Source organism: Pelmatolapia mariae, linkage group LG17, assembly GCF_036321145.2.
Source record: "Pelmatolapia mariae isolate MD_Pm_ZW linkage group LG17, Pm_UMD_F_2, whole genome shotgun sequence".
Lineage (NCBI taxonomy): Eukaryota > Metazoa > Chordata > Actinopteri > Cichliformes > Cichlidae > Pelmatolapia > Pelmatolapia mariae.
In genome coordinates, this window is record NC_086242.1 from 33,232,437 (window position 1) to 33,250,671 (window position 18,235).

Below are 18,235 nucleotides of genomic sequence, written 5' to 3' on the forward strand. Positions count from 1 at the left end.
GACGGACAGTTTGTCTTTCTTTCTTTCTTTTTTAAAAATATTCCCCTCAAAACACAGGAACTCACACACAGTCAGAGTGTGAGACCGGGCAGTTTCAATGCAAGAGCGGAGCGTGCATCCCGATCGTGTGGAGATGTGATGGAGATGATGACTGCCCCGACAGCAGCGATGAGGAGAATTGTCGTAAGTAGCCCGTACAGAGTCTTTTGTGTTGGCTGATTAAACGCAATGATGCCTTTGCTTGCTGCTTCCTGGAGTTTGAACCTGCCGTGACATATAGCTGCGTTCCTGCTTCCATAGGAGCAGGCGCCTTTGGATGAACTCTGGATTTTCAGCAGCAGGCGTCAGTGTCTAAATACTGCAATCTGGAGTTTTAATCCAGGGCAAGACATGCACATGAATGGATAATGGTGGATGCTGTAGATAACCGATTAAATTCCAAATATAACTTTGGAATGAATGAAGTTATACTAAGAGTTGGCTCCTAATCATTTTGCTTGGGGCCCCTCTGGAATCTCCCATTCAGTTGTTCTACACAATAGAGCGCAGAAACTGTTGATCCTGGATCAAAGTCACATGGCCACAGGAATTTTTTCACTAAGCAAACCTCTGACATAAGCAGATTTTTTTTTTTTCTTTCAAAAGATGATTTTTTTTTTTTTCATCTTTCTCTGGCTGTGTGGAGATAATGTCAGTCTGGTTATCAGTTCTCAGCATTTTACAGTCTCATAATTAATCTAGCATGGTTTCACAGATGGAGTCCTATGTGAAAGGGAGTGATAGCATTTCAGGGTTATGTTACATGACATCTAAATGCTGAGTAATGCCGGCTCTTCTGAAGTACTCGGGCTCTTTGATGGGGCTAACCACTAATTTTCTGCTTTTCTGGCCTTCGGTTATTGTATTAGTGTTATGTTAGGGAAGGGGAATGGGGGCTGGTAGTTTATGCCTCTGAACTGGATCCTATCAGGAAATTGCACTGACAACCAACTTTACTAATCATCACTTATGAATTTGTCATGGTACTAATTGCTCGAATGGTTCCATTAGGGGCCAATTGATTCTTCACTGATGGCAGGGACCAGCACACCGAGCGCATGATTCCGTCCTCTGGCACGCCGGTTGCTGCTGACTGTCTCGAGAGTTTCATGCAGGAATGCCGTGACATTTACAGGCGCGTGTCGCTGACTGCGGAGACTGATTGGGATTATTGGACATTTAGTGGGCAATACTCGACGGTAGCTGAATTGGATTTTAATGAGCTCCGCTTCAGTCTAACAGGTTGGGTTTACTTTTTAATTCAGTACGGGGTTGGGTTTTTTTTTTAAAAAAAGCATTAGACTGGTACTTAAGCCACAAGGTGACAGAATGACCTTTCAACTGAGCTGCTCTGTCTGCACCAGAAATGTACTCCTGTAAGCTTCAGATGTGGGTTTGATTTCCTCCTGGGCTCTCTGTCACTCTCTTGATCTGTTCTCCTGCTCAGACTCTACCTTTATCTACTTTTTCAAGCCCCTCTCACTGTGCCTTATATACTCTTCATCCCTTGCTTGCGCTCTCCCTTCCTAACAGCTTTATGCTCTATTCTTTGAGAGCTTCAGCCCTCAGCTTGTGCTGGAAGTTTTTTTTTTTTTTTTCTTCTTTTTTAAATCAAAAGCCACTCACTTCTCTCACTTCCTCAGCGTTGAAGCGCCCACTGAGGCACCCCCCCCCCCATTTTTGAAGTCTCTTGTGGCCACTTTGGCAGTGCGAATGCCCCATCCTCAAAAAATAGGAAAAAAAAAAGAAGGTTATGCCCGCCCAGCTTAACGCCCACAAAAAGCATCAGCTGACAGGTTGGTTGGAGATAAATCCAACAGTGTGACTCTGGCTGCTGGAGTGATGCTCGATGGCTGGCAACGCACCAGCCCTTCGAACAGATGCCAGCACTGCCACTGCTGCCTCCCCACCCAGCAAGAGCCCTATGGAGAGGGGGAGGTGGTGGTTGAAGGGGAGGAGGAGGGGCAGATATGATCAGGAGGAACAGGATGCTGTAGGGCAGCCATGATAAGGAAAATAGAAGCAAGTAATTTTGTAGAGTGGGCGGGGGCAGCATGGAGAAGGTCTACAGCACAATTGTGGGAAGAATAAACCCAGCGAAGCCAAATGATAAACTTTTCTGTCACTCATGATGGTGGGATAGGCTAAACAGGGTACAGGCGTCTTTTAACACACTCTTATTCACAAAGAACCCTTTTAGTGCTCTTTGGTAATTCAACATGATTTCTTTTATGGCAAATTAGCCAAAGAATACTCTGTACAAAAAATGATACTGTGTAAAATTGTGTGGACATGGGACTAGTTATTCTCAGTTTCCCTGCATGAGATTTAAACAGTTTATTATGGAGAACTTACCCCAAACATCAATGTTCCCTCGAGCTTGGAGGGTTATTGGCTAAGTTGATTGCATAATTTGGTTTCTGAACAAATTGGAAGCAGGAAATACTTAAATTTCATGTGTGCAACACTGAAGGAGGACACTGCATGAAAACCTACATGCGAACATGTGTTTGTGTCATTGCATCAACTGTCACATAGAGTTTAGGCAGTAGTTTATATGCAAATAAACCAGACATCATTCTTTTACACATGCCAAGGCCAGATATAACTGTCTGAGCATGTGCTCCATTATCTGTATCCATCAGACGGTAGCCACATTATCCACCTCTTTACACACTCGCCCATAGACGGGTGTCCCACAGCAGGGATTACCCCTATAGTATCCTCCTCCTAGCAGCTTATTAGAATAAGTCTTGGTAGATTGGGTTGTCTTTTGTGTCCATCTCTCCGTTCTTTCATTCTCTCTTCTTCTTCCTCCTGCTCCTCTCCTCCCCTCTCCTCTCCTTCATTCTCAACATGCCTCTTGGTAGATTCCGCTCTTGTTGCCCTGGGAGACGGGTAAAGTGGTGATGGAGGTGGTGGTGGTAGTTGGATTTTGTGCACGCGCTTTCTTTGTAGGGAACAGAACACTGCTGCACATGTGTGTGCATCAACTCTGCATCTCTGCTTGGCTCTGTGTGACCTATATTTCAGCTGTGGAACATACAGAAAAAAGCCCTTATCGTTTTAACAGCGGATTTAAGTGGATTTAATCACGTCTAATCCCAAGTGCTACTGTACAATCATTCCACATCAGAACTCTGTGTTAGATTTCAATTGTTCTTCCTCTTTTGCATTACTGTAGATTCCTCTCTTCCAAACGGTCTAATCACGTGGCACTTTGATGGTCTGTCAGTTACTTTGAAGTCATTTGTTAAGCAATCGTGCCTAATATTAAAAGTTCACAGGTTTAAGGATTGACGATATTGATATGAGTACGTTTCTAATCAGCCACAAAATCAAGATTAGAACTTCTGAGAGTTACTTGTATGTGGATGGTACTAGGAGATGCAGCACTGCAACAGGTTTGTACTACAGAGGTCGCCCAACTGGGGTGGCTGTAGCTCAGGAAGTAGAGCAGGTCATTTACTAAGGTTGGTGATTTGATTACTGGCTGCTGCAGCCTGTGTGCCAAACTATCCCTATAACTAACCCTAAGTTCCTCTCCAATACCATCAGAGCGTAAATGTGTGTGAATGTTAGGTAGGAAGCTCTTGGGTAGAAAAAAGTGCTTTTGTTATTGGGGGAATGTTGTATAAATTGCTTTGAGTGCTCAACTAAAGTAGAAAAGACGTGCTTTGACAGCCATTAGAACAGGTTTTGGGTTTTAGTCCCAGTAAACTGTGTGGGAGATCAGCCTCACTAACTTTTGATGCACACAGTCATTTTGTTCAGGAAGCAGGCCCGAAATATGACAGAAGCCACTCACGTCAGAAAAGAAACCACTAGTAGGCGTCCAATAGGGAAACAGTTAAAGCATTTAAAAAAAAAAAAAAAAAAACCCTCCTTTGCCTGGTTTTTCTAGAGTGGAAGTCACCCCCTCAGTCATTATTTTGGTATATCCACAGATATTCATTGTGCCATTTATAAATGTTATCTCCCCAACACTTCTTGCACTAATGGATCCCTGTATCATCGCACTCACACTGCTTCTGTACTTCACTTTTGGGACTTTGCATTCATACATTTGGATTCATAGTTTAAAGCTTGTGGCTAACCTGCTTGAACCCATGTGAACCCCAAAAAATATTTATTTGATTAAAGGATGTGGTTTCGTGTTCTTAGTAAGTTCAGAGTTTCAGTGACTGTTCATTGGAGGAAATGTCTGCTGATCAACTAAAAAAACAGCAAGTTTTGAGAAGTGATACAGGTGTGACTTATTCAACATCAAGCGATATGCAGGGGCGTACTCACTGCTGATCTGAAAGCATTTTCTGCAGCCTTTACTAATGATTCACACGCTGCTGGAACACGTTCAGCCAGAGGATAGGCACTGATTCAAAATCGTAACTCGCCAATGAACTCAGAGGACCTAATGTTTCAGAACATTTACAAGCAGGGGCTGGAAGACAGAAGACATAAGGATGGAGGTAAAAAAATTAGCTGTGTGTGTGTGTGTGTGTGTGTGTGTGTGTGTGTGTGTGTGTGTGTGTGTGTGTGTGCGCGCGCACGCTCGTGTGTCACAGCAAGACAATGAGTTTGAGCAGGTCAGAGAAGGGGAGCGTCTCCTCTGTGGTCTCAAAACAGCTTCCCATAGCGGAGACATCACAACACATTTCACGCTGCTTCTGTGGGTGTGTGTGGAATCAGCCTCTCTCTGTCTCACACACACAAACAGGCACACACACGCAGACACACATGACACTGTAATAAGAGACTGCAGAGAAACGCTTCAGGCATAAAAGGCATTGTACTGATAGGCTCACCAAAACACATTTGGTCACCTGCTGACCCAAACACACACATGAACGCACACACATGGCTTTCTCTCACAGCTGGGGTCAGACTTTTAATGGGAATATGAGTTTGCAGGGACCAGTAGCTTAATACATTACACACACACACAGAGACACACACACACACACACCGACACAGACTCTGCACTTGTCTAGGTTAAAACAGCAGAAATCCACAGATCTGATATCAGGGTTAACGCCACCACTGAACGTGTTTCTAGTCCAGCTCCTTAGCAGGTCAACCACACACAACCACACATGGGGTGTGAGTGACACGTCACGTCATCATTTAGTTTCCTGTGCTGGCACCGAGTACCTATATGTGTGTGTGTGCATACGATTATGGAGTGTTGCACTGATCTTTAGAAAAGGAACCCCACTGCTGTGCGGTGTGACTATTGAGGCCCCGTGGAGCTCTCTAATTTTGTGTGTGCGTGCGTGCGCCTGTGTTTGTTTTATCTGTTTGGCCTTGTGTGTGTGTGCGTGGTGGGGAAATGGATAAGTATTGTATACTGAAGAAAAAGCTTGTCAGTAAAAAGATAAAGCTGTCCTTTAGAAACTGTTTATTTTTTGCTTTTACTACAACTTGAGTCTTGTGTATTTTTATTTTATTATAAAGTTGCACACTACTCCCTTTGTATTCTGCACTCAGACACCATGCATGTGACTGTAATTTTTAACTGCCACTACAGACTGTTGGATGTCAGCTGCAGATTAATATCTTCAAATTCTATCAGTCTTGAAGCTAAACAGTGAGAATCTGTGTAGCTGCATTTTACAGTGATGGCAGATCTGTGTAGCAGTTTTCAGAAGAAATGTATGAAATGTATTGATCGCCAGTATTTGTATCAATGAAAAAGGTAATTTATTCAGATCTAAAGTAAAGCAGTGTCATTATCCACTATTGATATGAAAAACTGTCCCTTTTTTTTTTTTTTTTAACACATTAAAGGTTAAGAATTCTGCCTGGCTAATCCTAATACAAAAAACTTTCTGTTAAGATTATATATATGAAACTTAATCAGATGGACAGTTTCTCCCATGCAGCTTTGCTCACCTGACAGATGACAACCCCCAGAATTTGCCAGGGCGCCACCTTTGTCAGAGCCTGTATCATGTTCTACACGATAATAGTACCTGGTGTGTTGAATAGGTGTTGGGTGCAGCGGTGCAAAACAGCAGCAGGGTAATTTTAGCTGGGGTCAGTGTTGGCCTGAGGCGCTAACTCTGCCTTCTCTTTCTTTCGCTCTGCCTGTGTGTCCATCTGTTGGTCTGCTCTTTCTTGCTCATTTTTGGACATTTTTTACACCTCGCTGCCTCCTTCGTTTCCTGCACGTTAGGCCTCTGAGTGTATGAAATAATGACTTTGTATTGACATGAAGGAGTGTGAAATGTAGCCTACAAACACGCTTAAAAGAATAGTGTGTGTGTGTGTGTGTGTGTGTGTGTGTGTGTGTGTAATAAATTGAGACTTTACTGTCTGTCTGCAGTACTTACAATCCTATTAGTTAGTGTTATTATTAGTGGCTTTTAAAAATGGTGCCTATTTAAGTCACTTTAGCATTGGCTTCACTTTTCGTACCCAGAGTCTACTTCCTTTTTTTTTTTTTTTTTTTTTTTTTTTTTTTACACTGTCTATGAATTGTTTGGTTGCAGTGGGGGGAAAACGCCTTCATCGTTAGCTTTAGGAACTGATATCAGTCAGACATGGCTGATCCCTGTGATTACTATAAGGTATTTACATATTTTGGAAATCCAAAAGTGGTTCCTGCTCGTCTGCAAAGTGACTCTCTTGCAGTAGTTTGAGTTCTGATGGTATCATTACACTTATTTCATTGTGTTTACACTCCCACTCTCCCTTGTGTCTGTTTTGTCAGAATTAGCTTGTGCCATTTCCGAAAGATTACCTGGTTTTGTTTGCCTGCTCAGCTGCAAAGTCACATATTGTTCAAAGTCAAACCCTGATAATACTACAATCCTAATTCCCCACCGCTTGAGTGTGTGCGTGCTTATATTTAGCTATGCGTTGACTGTGTTGTAGTTACCCCCCCCCCCCCCCCCAACCCAGCCATGTCTGACAGGGTATCATGACATTAATCCCCAACTCAGATTAAGCGAATATCTTCATGTGCTTCCAGTTTATTATTTACATTTGCTGTAATCCTGTTTTTCACCGTGTGCTCTGTTGCCTTGTACATGCAGTCAGGATAAGGCATATGCAATGACAACTAAGAATGCTGATGAATAAAACATGGCCGCTAATACCAGTCTGCTCAGCTGACACCAAGATAGGGCCCTTAAGTGCAGCATGTCAAAAGTTTTCATCATAAGTTTTTACACAGAATTTAAGTAGTGGGGGAAGAACTCTAACAATGCTCCTACTTTAATTTCTGACTTATGCTTCATGAGTACTTGCCAATGCTCTGTTGTTTAGCCCATTCGTGCTGTTGGCAAAGGGATGGTAAATGTTGTTTATATGCTAAAAATGAGCCATTTTAGCATATGCATGTTTAATATGTCATGTGTAACTCCATCTATGTGGACATAAGCGAGATGTTATCATGAAATTCAAATGATAGAATGCTTTTATAAGATGTAATTGATGCATAAATGCTAAAAATTGGTTGCTAGGCAAAATAATGACATTGTAATATCTGATATAGATTAAAAACCCTTAGGGGCCTATTTTATACCTGTGCGCAAATTTTGGTCACCATACTCTTAATTGTCTAGGAAGAGTTGAGCGGACAAAGAGGTAAACGCACAGACAGAGCGATATTTCGTGTTTGGATTTTGCTCCATTGTGATGTTTTTGTTTTTTTTCGTTTTTTTTTTTTTTCTTGTCGTTCCATCTTTTTCTGCGACTCAAGTGTCTGTTGTGTTTGATTGTTGAAACAGATAGTTTACTTTGGTTAAAGAAGGAACTGTTGGTGACTCCGGTTTGATGAGTAAACCTGTGTATTTTTGCATAATGTTGAAATGTAGGTTTTTGGGTTTTTTTGTCATCTGAGAAACTCGAGTTTCTGGCCCAGCACCTGCTGTAAGAAAGCAGATGGGTAAAGCCTTTGAAGATGTCGGGGGTAAAAAAAGGCAAAACTCTTAGAAAGCCTCTGGTAAACCAACTTTACATCTCAGCATCATTAGCAAGAGGAAAACACCAACTGATACAGATGCTAAAAATACATTTGAAATGATAAAATGATAATGTAGATGGAAAACCGTTTGAGGCTACACAAATTGGATGGACCAAAGCTGAAATGCAGTGTGTTTTTTATTAATTTGATTTGATGATTACAGCCAGCTGTGTGAAATATCAGAGCAGTTATTACATTAGTGAGATCTGTGCTTTCAATTGTGTGTGCCTTATCACTGAAATCAACCATTCTTGAATAGTAGCACAAAGAAGTATAAAAATGTTAGCTACTGTTTCCATGACACAAATTAAAATTTTATCCATGAAGTAGCTTGTGTTGCATCTAAATACCAAATCTACTATATATGTATGTTTCATCCAGGATGTAATTCCTCCTGTTTCAAGGATCTAAGTCTTGTGAACATTGTGGATAATTGATCAGTTGTTTGAATGATTCACAATGAATGGAAAAAACTATTAATCAGCTGGTTGGTGCTTAGTTTTCTACTTGTGCTTTTTGGGGGTTTCTCTTCTTTCTGTTTTATCTTTCTGTTTGTCATCTTCCCTCCATCTGTTTTGAATGAAGCTGTTCATGTAGATTACACACAAACTCATACACACAACGTATCTTCTTCACACACACACACACCTCGCCAGCTCTTAAGCCTGTGAAACGGGTCTTTTACCTTGAGGGGATTTTGCTTGTCATGTGTCGCAGAATGATGGGGGTGAGGTGGTGGAGGGATAAGGCACTCTTTGATGATATACCCACTGCACAGTAATGCTGGTTATCAGGAGAAATTCTGTTGCAAAGCATAATCTTACATGCACGCAGAGGCTATGTTTTGGGGATACACACATTACTAATGTTTTACCTGCAGGATACTTCATTATCGCTTAGCGCTCACACTGTGTCAACATAAAGAGAGCGAGGGGAGATTAAAGGGTGAGGAAATGGGGAGGGAATCAACAGCAAGCACTGTGTTTTTCTTCACTGATTAAGGAGAAAAAAGATTTTTTATTTTATTTTATTTTTTTTTTAATTAAAAAAAAAGCACTTTTCTGATCTTCTGCTCAAAATCAGATTAAAAAGTACTTCCTATCGGAGTTACAATGTGGGGATTATTAGAAGTGTGTTTGAAGTAAAACATAAAAAGCGAATGCGCTGTAGTTGCTAGAGCGACATCAGGATACTCATGGGATGTATTGACATGCGGACTGTCCTTGGCTTTTTGGATTGTTCGCTGCTTTGCAAAGATTGTGACTTGTTAAAAGATGCTGTTTTCAATGGAGGAGCCAAATCTTAAAGCAGATCAAAGTTTGGATCAGGTTTCCCTTTTTATTTGTTTTCTTTCCCGCCATCAATGATGTGTTTTAAGCAGTGACAGTTCTTTCTCTTGCTTCTTTTGCCTTGTCCCCTCCACCCCCACGCCCTATTGTGCATCATTGAAAATAATTCCTGAATGTTTGGAAGCAGGGTGATGCCTTCTGAATAGGCCCTGAGAGGCCCTCTGTCTCTCACACACACATTTTCACCCAAACTGTCCAATGCATTTAGTCCCAGGAACGTTGTTCAGGGTACTCAAAGGTTCCTTTTAGATGTTTGTCTGTGTTTAAACTGCAGAATGTATGCTAATGTAAATTTGTACATTTATGTATGTAGGGGGAAAACATTTTTCTTTATTAGAACTTTTTGGATAGTTCAGTGGAACTTCATTTACATCCTGGTTCCTGTTAGAATAATATTACCTGAAGTTCTTTAATACTGTGCCTTTTATATTAATCCTCATATTAATCAAAATGCCATATAATCATATAGTGTGGTATTAAGTGGACACAGCCCTGAATAATAAAGGCCTTAGAATAGGTGTCCTTCAGTTATAGACTCTCGCCCACGTTTGCCTGCAGAACAGTAGATAACAGGGAACCATCTTCTAGTGGAAACTTACTGAATTGCTGTTGTTTAGACTAGAATAGGGTGCCCGGTAATAAAAGTGTCAAGTGCCCGTCACCATTTTGAGATCCGCGGCAATGTGTCATGCAGGACGCATCTCCCTTCTAGAAGTAATTGTGTAAGAGAATAAAGTGTGAAATGGTCTACTGAGCAGTGTTTTGTCTTTCATCGGATGCCTCTGAGGTATCAAAAAGAACTCGGTGAAGTGTTGATATTTAACATTCCTCCAAATGTTCAGAGTTCCTGGGAAAAGCAAGACTGATATACACTTCCTATTGGATAGAGTAACAGTGGATGTGTTATTGTCGTCTGCCTGCCAAGCGGCATGGAGACCCAACATTCTGAATACGTGGATTTTCAAATTGATACCATTGGTGCATCTACTAAAAATCTCAGATGAGTTTAAATCTCGTAATCTTGACCTCAAAGTCAAGGTCAGAAGTCAAGTTTTTTGAAAATGTTGAAAACACAATAAATTGAAAGATGTCCCCTAAGATTTAGAAATTTAAGCCATAAGTGTATCTATTTAAAAAAAAAAAAAAAAAAAAAAAAAAAAAAAGAGGGAGAGAGAAAAACATAATAAAACAAGTTGTTCGACCAATTTGGCGTTGCCAACAGTGCAGAGTGCCCTGCAGCGGACAAGCTATATAATGTTGAGAATGGTCAAGTTTACCATCACGTTATGTTATTATGTTAGCATATCTGTGTTGACATGGTTGAACGGTGTTTCTCCTGTATCTTATTTACTTTATCAACTGTTATAAATGCTAAAACTGATAAGATTGCAAATAGCTAATATTGGCCAGGCTCTCTAGGCTCCATACTAACTATATAAATCACTAAAAACAGTGTGCATTGAGAACTGTGTGTGGTTTTGAGTGGACCGTATGGTGCATGCAGCATCTGCAGTGTTATTTTATATATCAGCTTTTCCAAACAGCTCTTCTTGTTCCCTTTAGCTTTCCGAAATCAGTGTCTGCATTTACATAAGCATGTGTTTATGTATATTTTCCAGGATAGGATAAAAAGTGAGTCCAGAAGCCTTTTTGCTTGTCAGCTCCTCTTGTTGTTGTTGTTGTTGTTGTTGTTGTTGTTGTGGTTGACAATTTTTGTTTGATTTGGACAGGCCTCTGAGGTTTAGCATAATTAAACGAAGCAGAAACATGATCAGCCAAAACATTTTTCAGGGATTTGTGGGAGGAAAACTGAAATTCCAGTTACTCAGATACACATACCCATCGAATTAACAGATGAAAATAGCCATAGCAGCATGACAGACCTGCATGTAGCGTATGCAAAACTCTGATCTGTACCTGTAGTCTCTCCGGTGTACACACACATGTGCACGCACAGTTTTGCATGAAGAGACTGAATACCATGAACTTGTATAAAATACAAAGTAACCTGCTTTGCACAAGAGCGATTTTGCCTTTGTTTGGTTTCAGATTTTTAAAATGCTGCTTGATGCCATCTGTGTGGCCCCGGCTTGCTAATGTTGTGCTTTCACTTGGAATATTGAATCTTACCTGACCCGTGGGTTTTAATTCTTTTGATGTGAGACATTTCTTTTCATGTTGTTGCATCACTTCAGAAAACATTTACTTGGGGGAGTTTAAACACCACTACCGATGAGCAGTTCACATTTATCTGCAAGATTCTTCTCTGCTGTGTTCTGTCATTGCGTATGCCCTCCACTTCGTCACGTTATGTGTGGCATCACAATTTCAACACTTCCATCTTGTCTTCCTATTGCTGCCTGTATTCAGAACTTTTTTTCCGCCCTCATTTTCTGTGAGGCTTATCCAACACCCCACAGCTTCTAGGCCCTTAGTGCTGAATCCATACATCTGTTTTTAGTGTATTTTTCTCAAATAATAGAACGGTGGGAACACACAATACTTTTAGATGAGTTGGAACGTAAAGATTATGCGGTAGTATGATTAGCTGTTCTCGGAGAGGATTAATAGCGAAGCCCTGGCCGTCACACCATAAATGCCAAGTCTGTTTAGCAAGAAATGCTTGGGGAGGAGGAGGGGGGACTCCCCAACTGCCATGGCCCATCTGCAAGTTTTCATGCCTTGTTGCCCATGAATTTACACTTTGCAGTGCCTGCTGCGCTCAGGTGCAACCACCACTAAATCCCACAGCCATGTTTAAGAAGCCAACATTTAATCCCCACAAGTAAACATCCAAAAGAAGTCTTCCAAGCTAAATTCCCAGTTCCTTCTTAAAGTAAAAGGCCAGGGGAAGATTGGAGGCTGGAAGTACGAAGTGTTCAAAGTACTTTTCAGCAGACTTAGAAAGGAAAAACCTGACACTCCGATTCCCAAAGCCAAAAAATAAAGCATTTTGAGCTTGGAAACCTTACTTACTTTTTATTGTTATAGTTTTAATGTTTTGGGTTTTTTTTTTTTTGTTTGTTTTTGTTTTTGTTTTTATATTTGCCTTCCCAGCTTTGGAAACTGTTCCAGACAATAAATTATTAAAACTCTGAGTAAAATTTAATTAAAAAACAAACAAAGCAAAAAATAAAGCCTTTGTACAAGTCTGAGTTGCAAACCCAAATTTCCAGAACAAATGTGTATATTGGAAAGATATCTTCTGGAAATATTGTCATCACATAACAACACATGTGCAAAGCAGACCTTCTATAACACACACACATGCACCTATCTCACTCAGCATGGAGTGACCCAGTTGTGACAGACCACAGGCAGTAGTTAAACATAATTGGCCCGCAGTGTTGTTACAGTGATGTGTTTTTTTTTTTTTTTCTCCATGTAATGGCTTTATTCCACCTCTTTAGGCCCAGACAAGACCACTTTGGTCCTGTTTCTTGTGTGTTGATGTGTTCATAAGTGATCATAGAGGTTAATTAAACCCTGACACTCTTTGGATGAAACACCATTTGATGTGTACCTGTACTTTGTAGTTTGAATTTAACCTTCATTGCACTATTGAATGATGGACATGCTGGTTAGCCAGCAGTTATATGTGTAGAGTATGTAGTATTATTAACATAATCCTAGACTGATAACCAGATTTTGTTGGTAAAGGCTGTATAGTTGATGGGCATTCAAAGCTGGGCACTTGTTTGTTACTACTGAGGCTTCTTGGACATCTGTTTCTCTCACCTGGAAGATCCTGCGATAAATGGAAGTAACAAATTATTGCATCAGCATCCATATTCTGCTGTGGTAAGTTAAATGAAATTAATGCCCCTTTTGAAGTCGTTCAAAAGCAATTTTTTTTCAGCATCTACTTTCTTTCTATCGAGCATCACTCCTGTCTTTGGACTTAACTGTGCGGGAGTTCAAATCTCATGGTAAGCGCTGAATAATCAGCCATATATTGCCATTTTCCTTTCAGTTGTGCTAGTCATGGAGTGAGATAGAGAGACAGTCTCAAGTTGCCTTCTATAATTAAGACTGCTTCACAGCTTCCCTGATTAATTCTATTCATTCCTGTCCTCTGCTTAAAGTCTGCAATATTGAAATGTCTTATTGAAATATTAAAATTGCCCAGACATCATTTACTTCAACGTGCATTTATTAGACGCCACGGTTTTTTGACTTTTTAAGAAACGTTGGGCCTCATTCACTAATTAAGTGCATTCAAACTTTTCTTACTTCTTAATAATTTGTTGATGTGGCATATTTGTTGTGTTTGTTAGTCAAACAGGCACGAAGCGCTATTTGCTATTGGAATTGCACAGTGCCACCATTTCTCCACATAGCTAATATTGTTATTAGACAAACATCCATAAGTGGGATGTTCACAAGTAATGAGGCTGAAAGTGGGAAAAGATTTTCTTAGACAGCTGGCTCTTTGTTCTTGCATTGATGCGGCTCTACATTTGTTTACAAACAAATTTCAGATCACAGATTCATTCAGGAAGCGTTGCGAGGAGTGGTTCGAGCAAGGATTTGTTTGCAAACTACATTTCTTGCGTGAGTGTATTTGTGCATGTAAGCGTGTCTGTTTTCTAAACTTCAAAGAGCAACGGCACGCTTTCAGCTCAACACGCTCGAGGTGGTTCGATCAATTTCTAATCGAACCGTTCACACCTGCACCTGATAAAGAGTCCAGAGGGAAGACGGACAGCTTGCACGCACATTATTTTCTATACATTGAAGAAGTGTTTAAAAGAAGTATAATAGTAGGACACATCAGTATGTTTGTAGATCATTGATGGTCTTACTAGTGTGTATGTGCAATCAAACAAAGAGCCTTTTTATGGTTTCATTTCAGCTCAAGTGCTACACTGCATTTATCATCAAATACGTTATGATTTCAGATACCTTCTTAATGTCGCTTTTATGAAAACAAAATACAATCTTTAAATTGAAAGATAAAATACTAACAGTAAGCAGAAAAGGCAGTGAGCTATAGTTGTGCCCAGGGCGTTCATATTTCGGTTGAAAATATACTTAAATGATCGATTCATAATCAAAATCATTGTCAAAGTATTCTGTAAAGTTATGTTGTGTTTGTATGTTTTTATATGTGAGCAATTTGTCATCATTTAGCAGAGGAAAAACTAAAAGTTGCCCAAAATATTTGGCATCATTGGATGTGTGGCAGTCATACAAAAAATTGATCTTAGGTCAGTAACCAAAATTGCAACATGCATTTATCAGTAATTTGACTGAATCAGATGTGGGCTGTTGTAGTCACTATGGTACATCTACAGCTAGAGGTTTAAAAATTGGGTGAGATCTAAAATATGTCAATGCTGAAAGCAGTGGTCACAAATCACCTGGTGTGTGTGTGTGTGTGTGTGCGTGCAAGGTGTGTGTTTTATAATGAAAGTTTAACTCTGTGTGGTTGACCTTAATTTATCACATTAGTACCATGTCTCTAGAGTCTATGGAGATGTGTTTAAAGTTAGCAACTTGCGGCTAATTGATTTCAGTGAATGGCATGTTTATACTTCAGTTAGTGAATTACACCAAAAGGCAAGTGTGTGTGTGTGTGTGTGTGTGTGTGTGTGTGTGAGAGAGAGAGAGAGAGAGAGAGAGAGAGCGAGCAGCAATCTGTAAAGTCTGTTTTTTAATGAGATCAATGCTTTCCTTCCCACATCCCCAGATGGTCAGAGTGCTAGAAGGTGTGTGTACGTATGTGTGTGTCAGAGTGTGTGGGTGAAAAGGGAAGGGGCTGCAGGGACCTTGGGCAGATAAATCTTTAATCATGTGCTTGCTCTCATGTTTGATTTAATTGGTCCCTTAAATCCATAAAAGGATCGAGGCATAATAGTTTACTAGCAAGTTGTCTCTGTGTGTGCATGTTTGTTTGTTTGTTTGTTTGTTTGTTTGTTTTGGTGCTTAAAAAACAAACAAACCAAAATATCTCAGAGACACTGTGTTTTTAAAAACAAAGTTATAACATGTCTTTATTTTCATGCCTTGGTCATGTTTAATCTAGTGACTGAAGACTGAACATACTTTATTTGCTATGTAGATATATACTCACAATACAAAATTTTTGTGATTTTTAACATTTTCTCACATGCTAAGTATTACTATAACACATATTGTGATGTCTTAACTTTTTATGGTAAATGTCTTCAGAGGCAAACTTTGTCAAAACATGCCAACACTGGCACTAAAACCTGCCATAAATCTTTCTATAAGATGGAGTTTATAGATTTTCTTATGTAAGTAAGCTATTAGCTTGCTCTGCATTATTTTTCCTTTGAGTCAATTTAATGTAAGTCTGCTCAACTAACATTATCTCAGGATGGTGATGAGATGAGTTTGTAGTATTTCCAGAGTATTTAAATTTATTTAATAAAATATTGATATTTGGTGTTCATCCATCGACACAATATCACAAGCAAAATACAGCAGAGTATCGCGATATCGACTTTTTTCCCCCCCACCCCTAGTGACATAAGGGAAAGCTCATTTAAAACCTGTTCATGTTTGCATTGACTTTGCACATATATGCACCTGTATGTAGCTGCTTCTGAAAGAAGAGAGATACAAGACTTTCCTCAAGAAGTCTCTCCCTCTGTCTTTCCTTTTCCTCAATTTTAAACCCTTCACTGTTTTCTCCCTCTGTCCCTGATGCAAGCCTTTTAATCAACAGGAAGAGCTGTGCAGAGGGGGTAAAGCTGTTCATGTGTGGAAGTGCTGTGATTGCGTTGTTTCTTTTGGGGCAAGGAAAGCGAGCGTGTGAGACAAACAGATGTCTGTATAGGTTTGACTAAATGTGCATGTGTGTGTGTGCGGTTGTCTGTATGTATCTTTGCATGTGTGGTTTATCTTGTTTTCTGCAACATATTCAACCAGTTTCCTTAAAATCCTTTAAATGTTTGTGCAATGATATAAATAAATACATTGAGTGATTAAAAACTTAATTAAAACACAAACTAGGTGTATGCCAGACTGTTTATGTGTCTGTTTCTCACGATCCATCTTTCTATGCAGTGTGGGAGAAAAAAAAAAGAAAAAATAGATGTATGAATTGCAGCCAAACTTGCTTCTTAAGTTTTAATTTTCCAGCACAGATGTTCACGCTCACCACAAGGGAGTCAGCAGGAGGAGCTGCAAGGGAATTTTAAAGAAGCGTGAAATGGCATTTTGAGAGCTTCATGCTTCTGATATTTGACTACTTTGAACCAAATGAACGAAGAAGACAGTTCTCCTTTGGACAACCATCGGTCGTCTGTGAAAACTTCTATCACTATAGTTTTTGCAGCAAGCAGTGTGTGACATTTGCGTGCAGCAAGCACTCTGTCCCATTTTATGTAGCTCTGAATTTACATGTTTTATGAGTAAGATTTTAATATTCTTGTTTTGTTTGTGCATCAGCTCTGTGTTGTGCAGAGGTCTTGAGTCATCACTAGTTCAGTAGGTTCTCTAGGGTTTTTTTGAAGGTCTTTAAACGGCTTTCTTTGGACATTTTTCACCCATTTTCATGGGAATTAATGTTTTTTGGTAAGCCACTTAAGACTTATGAATCATTCAAGTGTAAAAAAAAACCGCCGCTTACTCAAGGTGAAAAGGATGAATTATGCCAAATTACATAAGTGGGCTGAATATCAGTGGCAGCAGGTCTCATGGAGTGATGAATCCAAATTTGACATTTTCACTTCCTTCCTACGTCAACATATATACAAAGGAGGTGAGGAGAGAGCTACAGCACTAAGTGCCTGCAGCCATCTGTAAAGCACGGTGGAGGCTCTGTCATGGTTTGGAGCTGACTTTAAACCAGTGGTGTTGGGGATCTTGGGAAAATTGAAGGAAACTTTCATACAGAAGAGTGGCGTAATCTGGAAATCACCTGACTGGCACAAGCTTCATTTTTCAGCAAAAGTTAATCTCTTCTAGGTTGGGCCGAGACCCACCTCCAGTAAAGTTTTCATTATTTTCATAACCTTGGTGGCAGAGGGAGTAATAAAAATGCTGTGCACACAGTGACAGTGTGTATATCTCTATGAGCCTTTTCATACCGTAGGATCCTTTGTATCTTTGCATTTCTGTGTGTGTGCGCCTGCTTCCTACTGTTAGTGTCACCGTGATGAAGAGACTATGGATTGGTGTGTCGGATAATGAGTCTCTCTCTCTGTGTGTGCCTGCATATGCTTCCGAAATGTCCCGGTGATGAAGAGTTTTGCACCTCCTGTGTGTGCGTTTGTGTGTCTATAATGGAGAGCACATTACAGAGTGTGTTCCCAGAGATGGTCATTAACTTTGAAGGATTGTAAAGCCAGTGACCCCAGCTGGAAATGGAGGAGCCTGACCATTCCCCGTTTCCCCCTACAGACCCCAGACTTCTCTACTAATTGATTAAGCCAAGCATCGATGGGGGCAGCAGATACACACGAGTACACTGCACAGAAAGACCAACACAAACGCAAAAACCCACAGCACGCTGATTTAGGAAGCTTTCCACAATGAGGCTTCAAGGTCAGAAAATAAAGATCTAATATAGAAGCAGTACACACACACACACACACACACACACACACACACACACACACACACACACACACACACACACACACACAGTTCAATTTGGCCTTCAGCATTCCTAGAAACAAAACTCTGCTGAAACACTTATGCTGACAAACCGTCATCTTTCCCTCAGACTTGACAGTGAGATCAGTAACCAACTTCCTCCATGAGCAATGGTTGCATTTTGAAGTGAGCAAATTGTGTTTTGCAGTGGACAAAAACCATAAATTAACTGAATTTTTTTCTCTCAGCTCCATAAGCAGAGCACATGCATGCAGGGCAGGGAACACCAGGAATAATCTAAAGTATAAAG

At 40.2% G+C, this 18,235-nt stretch overlaps 1 protein-coding gene across 4 annotated transcripts in view; it reads left to right on the forward strand.

The window, feature by feature from the left end:
• Positions 1–18,235, forward strand: part of lrp8 (low density lipoprotein receptor-related protein 8, apolipoprotein e receptor) — a 170,636-nt gene that overhangs the window by 834 nt on the left and 151,567 nt on the right. For all 4 annotated transcript variants that reach the window (XM_063460686.1, XM_063460688.1, XM_063460687.1 and 1 more), the window contains exon 2: positions 58–183. In XM_063460686.1, coding sequence (XP_063316756.1) covers positions 58–183 — 126 coding nt within the window. The remainder of the gene's footprint in view (positions 1–57; positions 184–18,235) is intronic.